Raw genomic sequence first — 24331 nt, forward strand, 5'->3', positions numbered from 1 at the left:
TACTAGTAATATTGTAAAGCAACTATTCTGTAAGGTGGGCTATGGTCCTTGTTTACCCAAGGGTCTAAATCTTCAGCATTTAGAATAACTCATTCAGAATAACTTAGCAGATTAAAACAACTGCCATTTATAAACCTGTGTGAAAACATGCAATATTAATATTTTTATGTAAATATATATTGCTTTATTAATTAAATAGTAAGTGGGGGGTGAGATTAATTATCCTTTGGATTTGCTTGCAAAAGTTGTTAAGTTATATAAACCTAAAAAGTTACAATTCTGTGATCTTTCCTTTTGGTGAATTATTAGTTAAATATTTAAATTTTTTCTTAAAGACATTTTTAAATTGACAGTAAAGTAGGAGGAAAAATACTTGTAATCCTTCCAGTAAAAGATAACCACTATTTACATTTTTTCATTATATGCCTTTAATTTCTAAAAGCACTTTTAATGTTTTTCTTAAGAAATATTTTGAACATACAGAAAAGAGAATATTTAAAACAGGAACCTACTTAATAGCTTGTTACTTTTGCTTTAGATCATATACTTAAAAGATGTTACTTTAAGGTTTCCTTGTAGACTATTCTCTAAAACATCCCTTTCTCTGCTTTCCCTCCACAGAAGTACTTTTCTGAAGTTGATAGATATATCTCCTTTGTATTTTATTTTCATTGAAACATATTTTTAGAAATTGTATTTTTATTTTTACATAAGTAGCACATATGCATTATTAAAAAAACTTGAAAAAAATAACTAAAAACATTATTTCACTCAGATATCACCAGTTTTAGCATTTTAGTGTATATCCTGGATCTTTTCTGTGTGTACATTTTGTGTATATTAGATGTGAAGAAATTTGGTTCTATTACCAGCTTGCTAGGAATTTTATTTTAAATCATGGATAATACTGAATTTTATTAAATGTTCAAATGCTTTTTTTCTTCTATTGAAATGATTATTTTTTCTCATTTAATTAACATGGAAAATTACATTCATTTATTTAAATTACTCTCATCCTTTGCTTTCTTGGTATAAATGCTCTTAGTTGTGACATAATTTTTGTACATTGCTGAATTCCTTTGGCCAGTATTTGGGATTTTTGCAACAATCTTCACATATTGTGAATGAAGAATGGCTTTATTTTTCAGGTTGTCTTTATCTAGTTTTGGCATCATGATTATAAAAATTCTCAAAGAATGACTTGGAGAGCTTTTCCTTCTTTCTGTTCTTTTTTCAGATTATAAAAGATAGGGAATATCTGTTTCTTAAAATTTCATAGATATCACTTCTGAAACCTTCTGGATGTAGTGCTTATTTGTGAATTTATTTTTGTCTTTCTGTTTTTTTTTCCATTTCCTCACTTCATTTAATAGTTATAGATTGATTCAGATCTTGTATTTCTTTTCACTTTTAGTAATTTATATTTTTCTGAAAAATTATTCATTTTATTTCATATCTTGCATTTGTTGGCATTAGGTTTTTCATGGTGTTTATGATTTTTAAAATATGTTATTTTTATATCTATATGCTCCATTTTTATTTCTAAAGTAATGAATATGTATTTCTCCTTTCACTTGATATAGCCTGCCAAAAAAATTAGCATTTTTTAGAGACTTACTTTTAGGTTCAGAGTTGAACTTAAAACATGTTCAGGGTTGTTTTACCTTTCTAGTGAATTTTTTTATCATTAATAACTCCTCATCTCTTTCTAATAATGCTTCTTGTCATAAAGCCTTTTTGGTCTACACCACTGGTTTTTCTTTTTTGGGTAATATTTTTGCCTAATGCATTTTTTTTCTTTCTTGGGTGTGTGTTAATGTTTTATCTGTGCTGGTACAATATTTATATATTTTTAAAAAGAATCTAATAACATAAGACCATCCCTTTCAACATTATCCATTTACATTTGTTGTGATTTAGTGTGATATTTGGATTTACATGAGTTCTCTTTGTTTTCTTTTATTGAAGTACAGTTGATACACAGTATTACATTAGTTTCAGGTGTATAACAATAGTGATTCTACAACCTTATGCTCACCACAAGTGTAGCTACCATTAGCCACCTAAGAATGCTATTACAATACCATTGACTAGATTCCTTATGCTGTACCTTTTCTCCCCGTGACTTAATTCATTTCATAACTGGAAGCCTATACTTCCCACTCCAATTCACCCATTTTGCCCATCTGCTACACCACTCCCCTCTAGCAACCACCAGTTTGTTTTCTGTATTTATGGGTCTATTTCTGCTTTTTATTTGTTTTTCACATTTCACATATAATTAAAATCATAGGGTATTTCTTTGATTTATTTTACCTGGCATAATACCCTCTAGGTCCATCCATGTGATCACAAATGTCAAGATCTCACCCTTTTTATGGCTGAGTAATACTCTATTGTGTATATATACCACATCTTCTTTATCCATTCATTTGTCGATGTATACTAGAGTTGCTTCCATATCTTGGCTTTTTTAAGTAATGCTGCAGTAAACAGGGGTACATATATCTTTTCAAATTAGTGTTTTAATTTGTTTTGGATAAGTAGTAGAATTATTGAATCATATGGTATTTCTATTTTTAATTTTTTGAGGTACCTCCATACTATTTTCTACAGTGGTTGCACCAATTTACATTTCCAGCAACAGGTGCATACAGGTTGCTTTTTTCTATATCCTTGCCAACACTTGTTATTTCTTAACTTTTTGATTCTAGTCATTCTGACAGGTGTAAGATGATATCTCATTGTGGTTTTGATTTGCATTTCCTTTATGATAAAGGATGTTGAGCAGTTTTTCATGGGTCTGTTAGCTGTCTGTATATCTTCTTTGGGAAAAGTCTGTTTGGGTTCTCCACCCATTTTAACCCGATTTGTTTTTGCGGTGTTGAATTTTATAAGTTCTTTATGTATTTTAGATATTAACCCCTCATCAGATATATTATTTGCAAATATTGTCTCCCATTTTCATTTTGTTGGTTCCCTTCTCTGTGCAAAAGCTTTTTATTTTGTTGTAGGCACAGTAGTTTATTTTTGCTTGTGTTTTCCTTTGCTTGAAGAGATATATCTAAAGAGATGTTACTGTCTGTATTATCTTCTAGGAGTTTTATGGTTTCAAGTCCCACATTTAGATCTTTAATCCATTGTGAATTTATTTTAAGAAAGTGGTCTAGTTTTCCCAGCACTATTTATTGAACAGACTGTGTTTTCCTCGTTGAATGTCCTTGCCTTCTTTATTGTAGGTTAAGTGGCCGTATAAATGTGGGTTTATTTCTAAGCTCTATCCTCTTCCATTAATCCATATATCTATTTTTGTGCCAGTACCATACTGTTTTGTTTACTATATTTTGTAGCATTTCTTGAAAACTGTGATTGTGATGCTTTTAGCTTTGTTTTTTGTTTGTTTGTTTGTTTGTTTGTTTTCCCTCAAGATTGGTGGACTATTTAGGATCTTTTGTGGTTTCATACAAACTTTAGGATTATTTTAGCTCTGTGAAAAAAAATGCTGTTGGCATTTTAGTAGAAGTTGCATTGAATCTTTAGATTGTTTGGGGTAGAATAGCCATTTTAACAGTATTCTTTCAATCCGTGAGCATGGAATACTTTTCCATTTGTTTGTGTCATCTTTATTTTATAAGTGTTTTATAGTTTCCAAAGCACTGGTCTTTCACTTGCCTGGTTAAATTTATTTCCAGGTATTTTACTTTATGTTTTTAGTGCATGATTGTAAAGGGATTTTTTTTTTTTTAATGTTTGTTTTTGAGAGAGAGAGAGAGAGAGAGTGCGAGTGGGAGAGGGGTAGAGAGAGAGGGAGACACAGAATCTGAAACAGGCTCTAGGCTCTGAGTTGTCAGCACAGAGCCTGACGTGGGGCTCAGACTTTTGGAGTGTGAGATAATGACCTGAGCCTAAGTTGGACGCTTAACTGACTGAGACACCCAGGGGTCCCAAAGGGATGGTTTTCTTAATTTCTTTTACAGCTACTTCTTTATTAGTGTATAGAAATGTGACCAATTTCGGGGCGCCTGGGTGGCTCAGTCGGTTAAGCGGCCGACTTCGGCTCAGGTCATGATCTCGTGGTCCGTGAGTTTGAGGCCCGTGTCGGGCTCTGTGCTGACAGCTCAGAGCCTGGAGCCTGTTTCAGATTCTGTGTCTCCCTCTCTCTGACCCTCCCCCATTCATGCTCTGTCTCTCTCTGTCTCAAAAATAAATAAACGTTAAAAAAAATTTTAAAAAAAGAAAGAAACGTGACCAATTTCTGTGAATTTTGTATCCTGCAACTTTACTGAACTCATTTATAACTTCTAATGGTGTGTGTGTGTGTGTGTGTGTGTGTGTGTGTGTGTGTGGAATCCGTGGGGTGGGGTTTTTTTATGTATAGTATCATCATGTCCTCTGTAAATAGTGACTTTTTTCTTACCAATCCAGATGCCTTTTATTTCATTATGTTTGATTCCTGTGGCTAGGACTTCCAGTACTATGTTGAATAAACGTGGTGAGAGTGAACATCCTTGTTTTGTTCATGTTCTTAGAGGAGAATTTCTCAGTTTTTTACCATTGAGTATGATGTTAGCTGTGAGTTTATATGGCCTTTATTATGTTGGGGTGTGTTGCCTCTAAACCCATTTTGTTGATAGTTTTAATCATGAATTGATGCTGAATTTTGTCAATTTTTTTTTTTTTTTTTTTTTTTTTTTTTGCATTTTGAGATGATCATATGATTTTTATCCTTGGTTTTCTTGATGTGGTTTATTTGCAAATATTGAACCATCTTTGCATTACTGTAATAAATGCCACTTGTTTGTGGTGATGGTCCTATTAATGTATTATTAAATTAGGTTTCCTGATATTTTGTTGAAGATTACTAAGGATTTGTTGATGTATTTGGAAGCTTTATTTCCTCTTTTATTTTTTGGATTAGTTTGATAGGTGTTAACTCTTTTTAATGTTTGGTATAATTCACCTGTGAATCCATCTGGTCCTGGACTTTTGCTTGTTGGGAGTTTTTTTATTACCAGATCAATTTTATTACTAGTAATTTGTGTGTTCAGATTTTGTTTGTTCCTGATTCAGTTTTGGGAGAGTGTGTGTTTGTAGCAATTTATCCATTTCTTTTAGGTGGTCCAATTTGCTGGCATATAATTTTTCGTACTGTTGTATTATAATCCTTTGTATTCTGTGGTGTCTGTTGTTACTTCTTTCATTTCTGATTTTAAATATTTGGATCTTTTGTCTTATTCTGATGAAAGTTTTATCAATTCATTTTATGTTTTCAAAGAACTAGTTCTTGATTCATGGATCTGTGTTTTTTTTAGTTTGTTTATTTTTTGTTTTGTTTTGTCTCTAGTCTCTATCTCATTTATTTCTATTCTGATCTTTATTATTTCTTTTCCTCTACTCTCCTGGCTTTGAGTTTTATTTGTTCTTTTTCTAGTTCCCTTAGGTGTAGGGTTAGATTGATTCTTTGAGATTTTTCTTGTTTCTTGAGATAGGCATTATCACTATAAATTTCCCTCTTACATCTGGTTTTGTTACATGCCAAAGATTTTGGAACATTGAAATTTCATTTTCATTTGTCTGCATATATTTTTTTATTTTCTCTTTGACTTTTTGGTCGACGCATTGGATGTTTTGTAGCATTTTGTTTATCCTTCATGTGTTTGTGCATTTTCCATTCTGTTCCTTAGATTAATGTTTAGTTTCATACTGTTGTGGTCAGAAGAGGATGCATGATAGGATTTCAGTCTTCTTAAATTTACTGAGAAATTGTTTTGTGGCTTAACATGTACTGTCCTGAAGAGTGTTCATTTATACTTGAAAAGAATGTGTACTCTGTTGTTTTGTATGGAATGTTTTATCTGTTATGTCCATCTGATCTATTGTATCATTCAGAGACATTATTTACCCTTTGATTTTCTGCCTGGATGATATCCATTGATGTAAGTGTGGTAATAAAATTACCTACTATTATTGTATTACTATCAATTTCTCCCTTAATGTCTTAATATTTCCTTCATATATTTAGATATTTACAATGTTTACATCCTTTTGTTGGAGTGACCCCTTTATTATTTATGTAATGCCCTTCTTTTGGCCTTATTATACTCTGTTTTAAATTCTATTTTGTCTGATAGAAGTATTGCCAACCCACTTTTTCTTTTGCTTCTCTTTGTATCATATCTTTTTTCAGTGCTTTCACTTTCAGTCCATATGTGTCTTTAGGAGTGAAGTGAGTCTCTTTTAGACAGCATATAGATGGATTCTGGTTTTTTATTCCTGCTTGCCCTCTCCCATATCATTTGAGTGGAGCATTTAGACCCTTTATATTTAAAGTAATCATCAATAGTTATGTACTTATTGCCATTTTATTAATTGTTTCTGGTTGTTTTGTTTGTTATCTTCTCTTCACTTTTTTCTTGTGATTGATATCTTTCTGTAGTGTTATGCTTGGCTTTATTTTTTTGTGTATATTACAGGTTTTGGGTTTGTGTTACTATGAGGTTCATTTATAACATATTAAGTATATAGCAGTCTATATTAAGTTGATGGCCCCTTAAGTTTAAACACATTCTAAAAGAAATCCTTTTTTACCCCCTCTTCCATTTGTTATATTTTATACCCTTTTATTCATAATTTTTAATTTTACCTCGAATATAGATTTTTCTTTTCCACTTAAAGAAGTCCCTTTAAAATTTCCTTTAAGGCCAGTTTAGTGGTGACAAACTCCTTTAATTTTTGTTTGTCTGAAAAACTACTCTCTCCTTCTATTCTGAATGATATCCTTGCTCATTGGAGCATTTTTATTTGTAATTTTTTTCCTTTTAGCACTCTGAATATATCAGCCACTCCCTTATAGCCTTTAATGTTTCTGTTGAAAAATCAGCTGATAGCCTTATGGGGTTTCCCTCGTATGTAACTTTTGCTTCTCTCTTGCTGCCTTTAAAATTCTCTCTTTAATCTTTGACATTTAATTTTTATGTGTCTTGGTGTGAACCCCCTTGGGCTACCTTGTTTGGAACAATCTGTGCTCCTGAATTTGGATGTCTGTTTCCTTACCCATATTAGGAAAACTTAGAGCTATTGTTTTTTCAAGTAAATTTTCTGCCCTTTTCACTGTTCTCCTTCTGGGAACCATATAATGCAAATGTCCGCTTGGTGTTGTCCATGAGATCATGTAAGCTATACTAACTTTTTGAATGCATTTTTCTTTTTGTTCTTCAGCTTGGGTGCTTTCTGTAACCCTGTCTTTCAGATTGCTATTCCAGTCTTCTGTATCTGCTAATCTATTGATTACACTAGAAGGAATTTTCATTTCTTTATTACTCAACTCTGGTTCTAATGTATAGTTTTTATCTCATTGTTGAAGTTCTCACTGCATTCTTCCATTCTTCAGTCCAGTGTGGACATCTTTACGATCATTACTTTGAATTCTTTACTAGCTAAATGGGTTTATCTGTTTCATTTAGTCCTTTATCTGAGGTTTTTGTCTTGTTCTTTCATTTGTAGTATATTTCTGTGTCTCTTTATTTCCTTGACTTTGTTTCTGTGAATGAGGCAGAATAGCTACTTCTCTTAAACTTAAAGGAGTGGTCTTATATATGGTCACATCCTGTGTAGACTGTCTGTCCCTGGTACTTTAGGTTAGCTGGCTGAAGCTGTATCAGCATGGGCTGTGGTTCTTAGGACACTTGAGCTGGGCCTGCCCTAGGATGGCCAGAGCTGAAGTGGGTATAAGCCAGGTCAGTCCTGGGTCTCCCCATGTAGAGAGCACCCTGGAAGGATAGCCAAAGTTTTGTAGCTGCAAGCTGTGAGAATCCCAGGGCTCTCCTCACAGAGGGTGGCCTGGCATGATAGCTGAATCTGAAGTGGGTGCTAACTGGGGTGTTTTGGGACTCTCCCTGTGGGCCAGCCAGGAGATCCTCCTCAGGGGCACCCTGGCAGTGTGGCTGAAGCCGAGGTTGGGCACAGGTAAGTTTCAGCAGAAACTTTACAGGCCAGAAGGGAGTGGCACGATACATTCAAAGTGCTGGGGTGCCAGGGTAGCTCAGTTGGTTAAGCATCCAACTCTTGATTTCCACTCAGATCATGATCTCAGGGTTCATGAGAATGAGCCCCACCTCAGGCTGTGCACTGACAAGGCAGAGTCTTCTTGGGATTCTCTCTCTTCCCTTCCCCTGCTTGTACAAACACTCTAAATAGATAGATAGATAGATAAAACTTATTTTTTTTTTTTAAAGTGCTGAAAGGTTATCTGGCAAGGTTATCATTAAGGATTGAAGGAGAGGGAAAGAGTTTTCCAGACAAACAAAAGTTAAAGGAGTTCATTGCCACTAAAATGCCCTTACAGGAAATGTTAAATTAAGTGGAAAAGAAAAGCCATAATTAGAAGAACATTATAAAAGGAAAAGATTTCATGAGTAAAAGCAAACACACAGCAAAGGGAATAGAGCAGATCACTTACGAAGCTGGTATGAAGATTGTAAGACAAAAATAGCAAAATTAATTTTAACTAAAATATTAGATAGGGATAAAATTAGATAAGGGGACACACAAAATAGAAAGATGTAAAATATGACAACATAAACATTAAACATGGAGGGAGGAATAAAAATGAAGTTTTTTTAGAATGTGTTTGAACCTAAGTGACCATCAAATTAAGACTGGTATATACTTAGCATGTTATAAAAAGAACCTTATGGTAACCACAAATCTGAAACCTATAATAGATATACAAAAACATGAAGAAAAAGTAAGGGAAACAAAACAGTAATAAAGTCAGTCATCCATCCAAAGGAAAGAGAGCAAAAGAAAAAAGAAACACAGAACAACTACAAAAACAAGCAGAAGACAGTTAACAAAATGGCATAAGTATATATGTATTAATGATTACTTTGAATGTAAATGGCTTGAATGCTCAAAAGACATTGTGGTGGGGGTGGAGGGAGGGTTGGGAGGAATGGATAAAAAAAAACAAGACCCCTCTATATGCTGTCTACAAGAAGTCAATTCATATCTAAAGACAGACTGAAAGTGGAGAGAGGGAAAAAGATAATTCCATGCAAATGGAAGTGAATATAAAAAAACTGGGGTACCAATACTTAGACAAAATAGAATTTAAGACAGACTATATTAAGAGACAAAGAAGGGCATTACGTAATAATATAGGGGTTAATCCAAGAAGAAGACACAACAATTGTCATTATCTATGCACCCATCATTGGAGCATATACTTATAGACATAAATGGAGAAATTGACAGTAAAGTAATAATAGGTGGGGATTTTAACACCCCACTTATATCAATGGATATATCATCTAGGCAGAAAATCAGTGCCTGCTGACACATTAGACCAGATGGACTTAACATTCCATCCAAAAACAGAATACACATTCAAGTACACATGAAACATTATTCAGGAAAGATCACATTATGCTACAAAACTAGTCTCAATAAATTTAAGTAGGTTGAATTCATGTCATGCATCCATTTCTAGCCACAATGGTATGAAGCTAGAAATCAATCACAACAAAAGAATATGAAAAAAACACAAACATGGAAGCTAAACAACATGCTCTGAAACAACCAAGAGGTCAACAAAGAAATCAAAGAGGAAGTAAATATAGAGAGACAGCTTAACAATGTTCCAAAATCTTTGGGATGTAGCAAAAGCAGGTATAAGAGGGAAATGTATAGTGATAAAGGCCTACCTTACGAAACGAGGAAAATCTTAAATAAATAGTATACCTAAAAGAACTAGGAAAAGAAGAATAAACAAAGCCCAAAGCCAGTAAAAGGAAGAAAGTAATAAAGATTGGAGCAAAAATAAATGAAATAGAGACTTAAAAAATAGAAAAGATCAGTGAACCAAGACCTGGCTCTCTGAAAAAAAGAAGTAAATTTGATAAAGCTGTAGCCAGATACATCAAGAAAAAGAGAGAGGACCTAAATAAATAAAACCAGGAATGAAAGAGAAGTAACAACTGATACCACAGAAATACAAAGGATTTTAAGAGACTAGTATGAAAAATTATATGCCAACAAATTGGACAACCTAGGAGAAATGGATAAATTCCTAGAAACATACCATCTTCTAACACTGAATCAGGAAGACATAGAAAATCTGAATAGACTGATGACCAATAACAAAATTTAAAAACTCAACATACTGGGGCGCCTGGGTGGCTCGGTTGGTTGAGAGACCGACTTCAGCTCAGGTCATGATCTCATGGTTTGTGAGTTCGAGCCCTGTGTCGGGCTCTGTGCTGACTGCTCAGAGCCTGGAGCCTGCTTCTGATTCTGTGTCTCTCTCTGCCCCTCCCCCACTCACGCTTGGTTTCTCTCACTCTCTCAAAAATAAATAAAAAAGAAAAAAAGAATTAAAAAAAAAAAAAAACTCTCAACATACAAAAGCCAGGGCCAGATGAATTCACAGGTGAATTCTCACCAAACATTTGAAGAAAAGTTAATACCTATTTTTCTCAAACTTCCAAAAAATAGAAGAGGAAGGAAAGCTTCCAGATACATTCTACAAGGTCAGTATTACCTTGATATCAAAATAAGACAAAGACATTACAAGAAAAGAAAACTACAGGCCAGTATCCATCATGAATCTAGATGCAAAAATCCTCAATAAAATATTAGAAAACTGCATTCAACAAAATTTTTAAAAAAATTATTCACCATGATCAAGGATCATAGATTTATTCTAGGATATCAGGGCAATCCTGTATTCACAATTCAATCAACATGATACACCACTTTAAACAAAAGTGATGGATAAAAATCATATAGTCATGTCAACAGCTGCAGAAAAACGCATTTGATAAAATTCAACATCCATTCATAACAAAAACTCTCAAAGTGGGTGTAGAGGGAACATACCTCAATATAATAAAGGCCATATATGACAAATTTACAGCTAAAATCATACTCAGTGGAGAGAAACAGAGCTTTAAGATCAGTAAAAAGACAAGATGGTCTTGTTCTTGCCACTTTTATGCAATATAGTACTAGAAGACCTAGGCACAGCAATTGGACAAACAATGAAAGGCATTCAAACTGACAAGAAACAAGTTAAACTTGTCACTGTTTGCAGATGACATGGTACCATATGTAGAAAACATGACTTGACCAATAACTGTTAGAATAAATGAATTCAGTGAAGTTGCAGGATACAAAATTAATATGCAGAAGTCAGTTGTGTTTCTATACACTAATAATGAAGTAGCAGAAAGCAAAATTTACAAATTAACATAGGGGTGGAAAGAGAGAGGCAAACCATAAAACAGACTCTTGAGGGATGCTGGAGGGGAGTTGGGCAGGGGATGGGTTAAATAGGTAATAGGGACTAAGGGGGGCAGAAATAGATCTGTAAAGACAGAGATCAAACTGATGATCATTGCCAGAGGGGAGAGTGGTGATAAGATGGAGGTACAGCCTTCCAGTGTGGAATAAATAAGTCACGGGAATAAAAAGTACTAAAAAGTACAGCATAGAGATTATAGTCAATGGTATTGTAATAGCATTGTAGAGTGAGATGTTAGCTCTAGTTGTGGTGAGCACATCATAAGGTAGAGAGTTGTGGAATCACTATGTTGTACACCTGAAACTAATGTAACATTGTGTGCCAACTATACTTCACTAAAAAATGTCACCTTACAGAAATACTTTTTTATATGTACTCTCCCCTACCTCTCTAGTTTTTGGAAACAGATTTTAGATATCCGGTTGTTTTATTCATAAATATTTCAGCTTGTATCTTTCTGAAATATAACGACCTTTAAAACAATGCCATCATCCAGTACCAAGAATGACATCTAAAAAATGAACAGCTTTATAATATCTTCAAATATCTAGTTAGTACTCAAGTTCTCAATTGTTCATTAGCTATTTAAAGACTTTAAGCCATCCATGGGTGTCTGGGTGGCTCAGTTGGTTGAGCATCTGACTTCGCCTGAGGTCATGATCTCACAGTTCGTGAGTTTGAGCCCCCCATTGGGCTCTGTGCTGACGCCTCAGAGCCTGGAGCCTGCTTCAGATTCTGTGTCTCCCTCTTTCTCTGCCCCTCCCCCGCTCATGCTCTGTCTCTATCTCTCTCAAAAATAAACATTAAAAAAAAATTTAAAGACTTTAAGCCATCCCTAGGGACGAGAAGATCTACATATCTAACAGTACTGATAAAATCAGGGACTTTGAAATAAAAGGCATATGAAAAAAATACATACAATTAAAAAAAAAAAAACAGCTGACAGACTGGAAAGAAAAAGTGTGGTGACAGAGTGGCGGGAGGTGTGTGCTTACCACCTGATGCTTTGGCTGTGCCCATTGCCAGTAGGGGATCCTTGAGTTGTGGAGGGGGAGGTGTTTCCCAGAGGTTCATGTATGATGTCTTGTCAGAATCATGGGGCCTCCAGCAGGAAACAGCATTCCTTCAGTTCTCTTTGCCTCCTTCCCTTTCCTTTCCCTCCCCACAGTCACTATGGTCTCTCCTCACAGAGAGTAAGTCCCGCCAGCTGCAGCACATGTGGCCAGGCAGATGACCACCTACCACCTTTACCTTCTGCCTCCTCTGCCAGAAGGTCATATGGGCCTGCCACCACCTCTGCCACCTATACCACCGGCCCTGGCTCCACAGCCTCCTCTGATGTATAGTTGAGCCACTTTCAGGCGCAGAGATGGATGGCTCCCTCAGGTGTCCTGATGTGCTGTGCGGAAGTCTTTTGGTTCAGTGATGGATACTTGCTTTGTGGATCTGATTAGCTGTAAATTGAAAGGTGGGGAAGAAAAGGAATGGCTCATACCACCATGATGTTGATGTCACTTAAAAGAAAATATTTTAACCTGAATCTTTTCACAGACTTTATGGAAAATGTTTGAAGACCATGGAAATGACTAGTATTTTTATCTAGAAATAATTTGCAAGGTAATTTCTGCACCTCAAATAGTGCCGTATAATATTATGCAGCTGTATATATTTGCCTGAACTCTGATTCCCAAATATCCATGTTTCTCATCATATCTTTGGCTGAATTTGCAACCAACATAAATGACTATTCATGTATGCTTCAGACAAATGCTTAAGAATTTATTTACAAATCATTGTAAAAAGCAAAAAAAGGACTACCAGGTTAAGGACCTTATTAAATTGTTGGTAGATCTGTTTGCCAGTTATTTTATGTTCATGAACACTAAGCGCAGCCTGATTTGTAGGTCTTGTATGGTACCACTAGAAACATTATTTCAGTGCTAAGTGCAGTGTTTTAATCTTCGGTTATTTTCGAGTATAATTTTTTTATATGTTTATATACACATCATAGGAACTATCCAAAAACCTTGAGCTGAGTACCAACAGTTTCCAGCGACAGTTGCTTGCTGAAAGGAAAAGGGCATATGAAGCTCAAGATGAAAATAAAGTTCTTCAAAAGGAGCTGCAACAACTGTATCACAAATTAAAAGTAAGTATTTAATTTCATATTTAATTTAATATAATATATATATTAGTTGGAAACACAATATTTTAGGAGGAGATCCAACCTGGTGGAGAAGTAGGGGGACTCAAAGTTCCCTCATCCCTCAAACACAGCAGTGTTGAGGCCAAAAGACTTTGAATTCCAAGAGTCCGGGCTGCAGAATGACAAAACATCCTGGGGACCCACGGGGACAACCTGGCGGGTCATAGTTGCATGATTGTAAACTGGGAGAGATAAAACAGGCCACATAGGCACGGATGGGAGAGTTCCCCTTCTGTGGAGAGACAAAGGGAAGAGAAAGAGAGTCTGAGGAAGCATAGGACTATATCTGGACAAGAGAAAAACCACGGACTGGGATGGAGAAAGATCCAAACTCTAACTGTAGGACTTCCTCTGGACTGGGGGCTGGCTGCCCAGTTTGCGCGTGTGGAGAGGATGGGAGCCAGCCCCTGGCTTGGTAACTAGTTCAGAGGCACAGTCCATGGTGGGAGAAAGCTACCCCCTCCCTGTATTGCTGTGGGAAGAAGGTATATAACCGTTTCAAAGGACAAAGATTGCCTGCTCCCATCAGCCAGAGACCACTTATTGGTGGCATGGAGCAGTACTTCCCCAGAACTAGGGCATGCAGAGCAGAAGCCTTTAAGACGTCGGGATTTAAATCCCAGCAGAGTGCCAGGGAGGCATGAGAGTCGGCGGAGTGGGACAAACCGCGCATGTGGCACTGAGGTGGTGCAGAGCAGCACTTCCCCGGAACTGGGGTGCATGGAGCAGGACTGTTTAAAACGTCAGGATTTAAATCCCAACCAAGCGCCAGGTTGGCGCGGGAGTCAGCAGAGTGGGACAAACTGCCTCGTTCACGCCTGTGGCACTGCGAGGATGGCCTGAACAGAATGGTTTGGGACACCCAGTCCATGGAGGAGAGACTGGGGTGTTGCCATTTTTCTCCCCATCACCAACAAGGGGGGCTTCAGGGAATGGACAATGGGCCCACAGTGTAGGCTTGACCCACCTACGCCAAACCACACCCCTCTGCACCTGGTAACTTCGTATCTACTGGAGCAGGATTGATGCTGTGGAACCAGACAGCCCCTCCTCCAGACCAGCACTTCAACCGGTTCCAAGGCACCCAGCGGTTTTGCATTTTCTGATTTAATTCTTAGACAATTCTTAGTACATATACAGATTCTTTTCTTCCTTTTCTCTTTCTTATTTCTTCCTCTAGTCTGGTTATTCTGGTTGTTGGTTTGTTTAAGCAGACATGTTTAATCTATTCTCTTTATACCTGCGCCTCCTGGCAGGTATACCTCTTTATACCTCTTTCCCCCTCCTCCCTGCCCCTCCCCCCCCCCAGATTAACCCATAGAGTTTCTCTGCCTGGTCAGTTTTTTCTTTTTCCCTGCCCCTGTCATCTCTCTTTTTGTTTGGTATAAGGCCTCTTCCATCAATAATGCCACCACCTTTTGTTTTGCTGTAGCTGGTGTTTTTTTAGTTTTTTCTGTTTTTTTGTTTGTTTGTTTTATTTTCCAGGGCTACTTGAATGAAAAAAAGCAAAGCACACCTGGTGGAGGGTCCAAAACATCACTACGAGTAGGGAGATAAAGAACCAGAGTCACAACAACAGAGAGCAAGTAACACACTCCAAAATACACCTCCTGAAGGGCCAGGCCCTGGGCAATGTATGACCCCTCTTTAATATAGTAGTGCTCGTGGGTGCAGGACACATAACAAGCTTTTAAAACATAAGGGACAGAAAACTAGCCAAAATGACAAAACGGAAGAATTCTCCTCAAAAGAAATTCCAGGAAGAAATGACAGCTAAAGAATTGATCAAAACAAATATAAACAATATAACTAAACAAGAATTTAGAGTAATGGTCATAAGATTAGTTTATTTTGCACCTCATTTATGGCATTTTTTAATTCGTCATGACTATTTTTTAGTTCCTTGATCTCTGCAGCAATGGATTCTCTGCTGTCTTCTAATCTTTTTTCAAGCCCAGTGATTAGAGGCAGTGACAGTGAGGATTGAAGAGGCAGAGGGGAGAATAAGTGAAATAGAAGATAAAATTATGGAAAAAAGATGAAGCTGAGAAAAAGAGAGATAAAAAATTCTGGACCATGAGGGGAGAATGAGAGAACTAAATGATTCAATGAAATGGAATAATAACTGTATCATAGGAATTCCAGAAGAGACAAAGAGAGAAAGGGGAAGAAGGTGTACTTGAACAAATCATAGCTGAGAACTTCCCCAATCTGGGGAAGGAAACAGACATTGAAATCCAGGAAGTGCAGAGAACTCCCTTCAGACATGACTTGAATTGATCTTCTGCACAACATATAATGAAACTGGTAAAATACAAAGATAAAGAGAGAATTCTGAAAGAAGCTGGGGATATGCGGGCCTTAACCTACAAGGGTAGACATATAAGGATAGTAGCAGACCTATCTACTGAAACTTGGCAGGCCAGAAAGGAGTGGCAGGAAATTTTCAATGTGCTGAATAGGAAAAATATGCAGCCAAGAACCCTTTATCCATCAAGCGTGTCGTTCAGAATAGGAGAGAGAAAGATTTTCCCAGACAAAAACTGAAGGAATTCATCACCACTAAATCAGCCCTACAAGAGATCTTAAGAGGGACTCTGTGAGTGGAATGTTGCAAGGACCACAATGGGCCAGAGACCGCACTACAAGCATGAAACCTACAGATAACACAATGGCTCTAAATCCATATCTTTCAATAATAACACTGAATGTAAATGGACTAAATATTGCAATCAAAAGACATAGGGTATTAGAATGGATTAAAAAGAAAACACCCATCTATTTGCTGTCTACAAGAGACCCATTTTAGACCTGAGGACACCTTCAGATTGAAAGTGAGGGGATGGAGAACCATCTATTATGCTACTGGAAATCAAAAGAAAGCTGGAGTAGCCATACTTATATCAGACACACTAGATTTTCAACTAAAGGTTGTAACAAGAGATGAAGAATGGCATTATATCATAATTAGGGGTCTAATCATCAAGAAAACTAACAATTATAAATGTTTATGCACTGAATCTGGAAGCACCCAAATATATAAAACAATCACAAACATAAGCAATCTTATTGGTAAGAGTGTGGTAATTGCAGGGGACTTAATACTCCACTTACAACAGTGGACAGATCATCCAGACAGAATATCAATAAGAAACATGAATGATACACTGGACCAGATGGACTTGGCAGATACATTCAGAACTTTTCATCCTAAAGCAGCAGAATATACATTCCTCTAGAGTGCACATGGAACATTCTCCAAGATAGATGACATACTGGGTTACAAAACAGCCCTCAATAAATACAAAAGAATTGAGATCATACCACGCACATTTTCATTTTTTTTTTCAATATATGAAATTTATTGTCAAATTGGTTTCCATACAACACCCAGTACTCATCCCAAAAGGTGCCCTCCTCAATACCCATCACCCACCCTCCCCTCCCTCCCACCCCCCATCAACCCTCAGTTTGTTCTCAGTTTTTAACAGTCTCTTATGCTTTGGCTCTCTCCCACTCTAACCTCTTTTTTTTTTTTTCCCCTTCCCCTCCCCCATGGGTTTCTGTTAAGTTTCTCAAGATCCACATAAGAGTGAAACCATATGGTATCTGTCTTTCTCTGTATGGCTTATTTCACTTAGCATCACACTCTCCAGTTCCATCCACGTTGCTACAAAAGACCATGCACATTTTCAGATCACAATGCTATGAAACTTGAAATTAACCACAGGAAAAAGTTTAGAAAGCCTCTAAATGCATGGAGGTTAAAGAACATCCTACTAAAGAATGAATGGGTCAACCAGGCAATTAAAGGTGACACTAAAAAATATATGGAAACAAATGAAAATGAAAACACAACAATTCAAACCCTTTGGGATGCAGCAAAGGCAGTCCTAAGAGGAAAATACATTGCAATCCAGGCCTATCTCAAGAAACAAGAAAAATTCCAAATACAAAGTCTAACAGCACACCTGAAGGAACTAGAAGCAGAACAACAAAGAAACCCCAAGGCCAGCAGAAGAAGAGAAATAATAAAGATTAGAGCAGAAATAAACAATATAGAATCCAAAAAAACAGTAGAACAGATCAGTGAAACTAAGAGCTGGTTTTTTTGGAAATCAAACAAACAAACAAAACAAAATTAATAACCCCCTAACTAGACTTCTCAAAAAGAAAAGAGAGAGGACCCAAATAGATAAGATCATGAAGGAAAATGGATTTATCACAACCATCCCTCAGAAATACAAGTAATTATCAGAGAATACTATGAAAAATTATATGCCAACAAACTGGACAACTGGAAGAAATGGACAAATTCCTAGACACCCACACACTACCAAAACTCAAACGGGAAGAAATAGAAAATTTGAACAGGCCCGTAACTAGTGAAGAAATTGGATCAGTTATCAAAAATCTCCCAACAAATAAGAGTCCTGGGCCAGATGGCTTCCCAGGGGAATTCTACCAGATATTTAAAACAGAATAAATACCTATCCTTCTCAAGCTGTTCCAAAAAACGGAAATGGAAGGAAAACTTCCAGACTCATTCTATGAAGCCAGCATTACCTTGGTTCCCAAACCAGACCCCACAAAAAAGAATTATAGGCCAATATCCCTTATGAACATGGATGCAGAAATTCTCAACAAGATACTAGCAAATCGAATTCAACAGCATATAAAAAGAATTATTCACCATGATCAAGTGAGATTCATTCTTGGGGTGTAGGGGTGGTTCAGTATTTGCAAGTCAATCAATGTGATACATCACATTAATAAAAGAAAGGATAAGAACCATATGATCCTGTCAATAGATGCAGAAAAAGCATTTGACAAAATACAGCATCCTTTCTTAACAAAAACCCTCAAGAAAGTTGGGAAAGAAGGAACGTACCTAAACATTATAAAAGCCATATATGCAAAGCCCACAGCTAATATAATCCTCAATGGGGAACAACTGAGAGCTTCTCCCTAAGATCAGGAACATGACAGGGATGTCCAGTCTCACCACTCCTGTTTACCAAGTGTTGGAAGTCCTAGCGAAAGCAATCATACAACAAAAGGAAATAAAAGGCATCAAAGTTGGCAAAGAAGAAGTCAAACTTTCACTTTTTGCAGACGACATGATACTCTACGTGGAAAACCTGAAAGACTCCACAAAAAGGCTGCTAGAACTGATCCATGAATTCAGCAAAGTTGCAGGGTACAAAATCAATGTACAGAAATCAGTTGCATTTTTATACACCAATAATGAAGCAACAGAAAGAGAAATCAAGAAATTGATCCCATTTACAATTGCACCAAGAACCATAAAACACCTAGGAATAAACCTAACCAAATATATAAAAGATCTGTATGCTGAAAACTATAGAAAGCTTACGAAAGAAATTGAAGAAGACACAAAGAAATGGAAAAACATTCCATGCTCATGGATTGCAAGAATGAATATTATTAAAACGTTAATACTACCCAAAGCAATCTACACATTCAATGCAATCCCAACCAAAATCGCACCAGCATTCTTCTCAAAGCTAGAACAAGCAATCCTAAAATTTGTATGGAACCACAAAAGACCCCGAATAGCCAAAGGAATTTTGAAGAAGAAGACCAAAGCAGGAGGCATCACAATCCCAGACTTTAGTCTCTACTACAAAGCTGTAATCATCAAGACAGTATGATATTGGCACAAAAACAGACACATAGACCAGTAGAATAAATAGAATAGAGACTCCAGAACTGGACCCACAAAAGTATGGCCAACTAATCTTTGACAAAGCAGGAAAGAATATTCAATGGAAAAAAAGACAGTCTCTTTAACAAATGGTGCTGGGAGAACTGGACAGCAACATGCAAAGAATGGAACTGGATCACTTTTTTACACCATACACAAGAATAATCTCAAAATGGATGAAAGACTGAAATGTGAGACAGGAAACCATCAAAACCCTAGAGGAGAAAGCCGGCAACAACGTCTTTGACCTCAACTGCAGCAATTCTTGCTTGATACATCTCCAAAGGCAAGGGAATTAAAAGCAAAAATGAACTGTTGGGACCTCATCAAGATAAATAGCTTCTGCACTGCAGTGGAAACAATCAGAAAACTAAAAGGCAACTGACAGAATGGGAAAAGGTATTTGCAAATGACATACCGGACAAAGGGCTAGTATCCAAAATCTATAAAGAAGTTATGAAACTGAACACCTGAAAAACAAACAGTCCAGTGAAGAAATGGGCAGAAGACATTAATAGGCACTTTTCAAAGATGACATCCAGATGGCTAACAGACATGAAAAAATGTTCAACATCACTCATCATTAGGGAAATACAAATCAAAGCCACACTGAGATACTACCTCACACCGGTCAGAGTGGTTAAAATTAACAACTCAGGAAACAACACATGCTGGTGAGGTTGTGGAGAAAAGGGAACCCTCTTGCACTGTTGGGAATGCAAACTGGTGCAGCCACTCAGGAAAACAGTGTGGAGGTTCCTCAAAAAATTAAAAATAGAACTGCCCTATGACCAAGCAATAGCACCACTAGGAATTTATCCAAAGGATACAGTTCGTAGGAGTGCTAATTCATAGGGGCTGTTTATAGCAGCACTTTCAACACTAGCCAAATTATGGAAAGAGCCTAAATGTCTATTAACTGATAAATGGATAAAGAAGATGTGGTTTATATATACAATGGAATACTACTTGGCAATGAGAAAGAATGAAATCATCCCATTTGCAGCAACATGGATGGAACTAGAAGGTATTATGCTACGTGAAGTAAGTCAGAGAAAGACAGATACCATATGTTTTCACTCATATGTGGATCTTGAGAAGCTTAATAGAAGATCAAGGGGGAAGGGAAGGGGAAAAAATATAGTTACAGTTAGAGAGGGAGGGAGGCAAACCATAAGAGACTCTTAAATACAGAGAACAATCTGAGGGTTGATGAGGTGTAGGGGAGAGGAGAAAATGGGTGATGGGCATTGAGAAGGGCACTCCTTGGGATGAGCACCGGGTGTTATATGTAAGCGATAAACCACGGGAATCTACCCTGAAAACCAAGAGCACACTTTACACACTGTATGTTAGCCAGTTTGACAATAAATTATATTTTAAAAAAACACAAAAAACCTTAACATTTTAAAACACTTACTCATATTTGTGGGGGCCAGGGTGGCTCAGCCGACTTCAGCTCAGGACATGATCTCACAGTTTGTGGGTTCAGGCCTGCATTGGGCTTTCTGCTGTCAGCACAGAGCCTGCTTGGAATTCTGTTTCCCCTCTGTCTGCCCTTGCCCCGGCTTGTGCATGTGCTCTCTCTCTCTCAAAAATAAGTAAAACGTTAAAAAAAAAAACAACTTTAAAAAAATGTTTAAAACATTTACTCATATTTGTAAGTTGGTACTATGTAATTTACACCAGGGTGCCTGGGTAGCTTAGTCAGTTGAACGTTCAACTCTTAATTTCAGCTCAGGTCATGATCTCATGGTTCATGGGATTGAGCCCCACCTCGGGATCTGGGCTCTGTACCCTGCTAGGGATTCTCTCTCTCTCTCTCTCTCCCTCTCTCTCTCTCATGTTGCCCCCACTCCAGGCATGCATGTACAGGCACCTGCATGTTGTCTGTCAAAATAAATGAAAAAATTTTCGAAAGGAGTTACTTAATTTATCATATATATTGGTTGAAAACTCAACATTTTATTGTTTTTAACTTTTTTTAATGTTTATTTATTATTGAGAGACAGAGACAGACTGTGAGCAGGGGAGGGGCAGAGAGAGGGAGACACAGAATCTGAATCAGGCTCCAGGCTCTGAGCTGTCAACACTGAGCCTGACGCGGGGCTCAAACTCACAAACCAAGAGATCATGACCTGAGCCGAAGTCAGATGGTTGAGCCACCCAGGCGTCCCTAAAAAGTCAACATTTTAAAGTATATTTGTAAGTTGGTACATTGTGATTTACAAAATTCTAATATTCTCTTTGGTACTTTTAAAGAAAAGTTTTGGTAATATAGTCACTATAACACATGCCAAAACTGAAAACATTGAATCCTAATAGGAATGATATAACTGAAATAAGTTATGAAATCCTAAAAGGAAATTATGGGAACTGGAGTTTTTCCCTGTTGCATGGTTGAATAATCCAATGTTCTTCCTCAGATAACCCCATGATTATTTTAAAAGTTGTTTCAAGTAATGCCCTTCATTTTCACAGTGTTGAGAGGAAGTATTCACATTATCTAATTTTGTTAAAGGTGTTCTTAATTCTATCCAGAGGTCATTGATGGCTGGAAATTTTGTGCAAAATTGAATGTTTATTCATTATCTTACATAGAATTTTCATTTTGTTAATCAAATTCTCAGACCCATAGTCCCAAAATGATAAAGAATACTGTGTTTTAAAAAACGTCTAGTTTTGGGGGTGGCTCAGTCAGTTAAGCATCCAACTTCAGCTCAGGGCTCCAGCCCTGCATTGGGTTCTGTGCTGACAGCTCGGAGCCTGGAGCCTGCTTCTGTTCTATGTCTCCCTCTCTCTCTGCCCCTCCCCCACTCGTGCTCTGTCTCTCAAAAATAAATAAACATTGAAAAAAAATTTTTTAAACCTCTAATTTTTAACTAATTCAAAACCCACATTTGAAAGATGCTAACAAAATTATTTTGGTCTCTGTTACTAAGTCTGAAAAACAGTTTAAGATAGTTACTAGCTCCATCAGGTAGGAGTGGGTAGAAAATGAATTTTGCCTTATTTATGCTCATTTATTTTGATTGCCAGTACATATTGCACTTTTTAGGGAGAACCATTTCTCTGCCCTAACCTAGATGTTCTAGAGACATTCCTTTCTATAGTTTGGTAGGTAAGAAGGGAAATTGAACTAGGTATAATATATTCCAGTTTGGTGAGGAAAATACCAGTTGATGAGGTGAGAATTTTTGTTTTATTTTACACTGATACTCTACATCCTTAATTGTATTATGGGTTTCTTTTCAGGAAAAGGAGAGAGAACTGGATATAAAAAACATATATTCTAATCGTCTGCCAAAGTCTTCTCCAAAGAAAGAAAAAGAACTTAGATCAAGAAAAAATGGTATAGTGGCTATTACTGTTGAAAAACATATTGTAGTTGTCACTTATTAATAGTAAAATCAAATAATTCTGAAGTAGAAGGCAGGCAAAGGGGAAAAAACTTCTTTGAAGTAAACTTAAATTTCCTCGTAGCTAATTTTCAGAAATCTTGTCAACTTTCTGTTTTTCCTGAGGTCATTAAATTATGTTTTACATAATTTTTAATTTTTTTCTTATAATTATTTTTGAAACTTTTATGAAAATATGTAAGAATACTTCTGAGCGGAGATTGATTATATTACAATGAACCTTTATTATGCATCACTTAGCTTTAATAGTTACATATTTTACTAATTTTACTTCATCTATTTTTTTCTACTTCTAGAGTATTTCAAAGTAAATCCTAGCAGTCATTTCACTCAGAAGTACTTCGGCATTATGCATTTTTTTTTGCTTTTTTTTAAACAAAAGTATAAATTTTCCTTTTTTGAATTGCAGAAAGTTAAAAACAAATTTTGTAAAAGCTTAATACGCTTTACCTGTTTAAATTGTTCTTGAGTCACAGAATTGCCAGTTAACCCTAGAAACAAAAATAGTAATAGTGGGTAGGCACAGAGCTGAGCAAAACATGCATTATCTCATGTAGATGGTGAACATATAGCAGTTAAATTCCATGTCTTAGCACTGTTCAATATGATTAGAAAAATTCTTTTGTAATTTTCATGGTAGCTGCATGCCAAAGTGATTTTATAGACCAGTGTACAAAAGGAGTACAAACCAGTGACGACTTCGAGCTGGAAGAATTTCCTATAACACCACAAACAGTTATGTGTTATGAAAACAAATGGGAAGAACCTGAACGTCTTACTTTGGTGAGTTTAGAAACATGATTAGGTACTAAACTCTAGGTTTGAAGTTATTCCAAAAAACATAGTATCAAGTGTTTTAAAAGTTAGCAATGAAGCTAGTGCCATAATTGAAAATATGCAAGTAGCCTTTTCAAAAGAGGTAACACCTACGTATTTTATTAAATCCCTTTGGATCAACTCTTAGTTCTCATTGCATCTTTCAGATGCTTCAGGAAGGTTAGTTGTACCTTCTGGATTGGAGATAGCAGTTTCTTACCTTTTATGTCATCTAATAAGAAGAAGAAGAATCAGATATCTACTAATCAGATATCTAATAATCAGATAATCTAAAAATCCTCCTTGCCCTTATATTTAATAGTAAATTATAGTACTTTTCAAATGATTTTTTACAATTAGTCAACATATTTTTTTGGCCTTATTATATGAGAATTTTATAGATTAATTGAATGTTGAGCAAAGTCTTTGCAGTTCAATCTGACTTTATATAACTAACCATTTAAATTAGAGCGAAATTCAGGGGAGTCTGTATTGGACCTTCATCGAAAAGGACTTTTATACTGAATACCAGAAGGTTCTTTTCTCTAAGAGAGTTCTATATTTTGTGTTTACAATTTAAATCCCAAAGAAAATGATATACCAGGGATCCAGCATATTTCACATATTCCTATGTTTTTGTGCCCTGTAAGTTTCCCAGTGACCCTGAGCTCTTTTCTTGTGGTAATACCAGACAGGATGGTCTGATTTGATTCTTGGGCTGTATGTGCTAAGTGTCTTTCTTCCTATATTTTCACTGTCATTGAAACTAGATCATGTTTTCTTTTTGAAAAGGGTAAAGTGTGGAATAGAAACTCATTCTTAACTTTAAAAGGATTAAAAAATAGTCTTTATAAGATTCA

The 24331-nt window shown here is 36.3% G+C and overlaps 1 protein-coding gene across 3 annotated transcripts in view; it reads left to right on the forward strand.

Moving 5' to 3' along the window:
- LCA5 (lebercilin LCA5) overlaps positions 1–24331 on the forward strand; it is a 143838-nt gene that overhangs the window by 113879 nt on the left and 5628 nt on the right. For all 3 annotated transcript variants that reach the window (XM_027057368.2, XM_053222540.1, XM_015073994.3), the window contains exons 4-6: positions 13314–13451; positions 22492–22588; positions 23296–23438. In XM_027057368.2, the coding sequence (XP_026913169.1) occupies positions 13314–13451; positions 22492–22588; positions 23296–23438 (378 nt within the window). The remainder of the gene's footprint in view (positions 1–13313; positions 13452–22491; positions 22589–23295; positions 23439–24331) is intronic.

The sequence above is a fragment of the Acinonyx jubatus genome, chromosome B2 (genome assembly GCF_027475565.1).
Source record: "Acinonyx jubatus isolate Ajub_Pintada_27869175 chromosome B2, VMU_Ajub_asm_v1.0, whole genome shotgun sequence".
Classification (NCBI taxonomy): Eukaryota; Metazoa; Chordata; class Mammalia; order Carnivora; family Felidae; genus Acinonyx; species Acinonyx jubatus.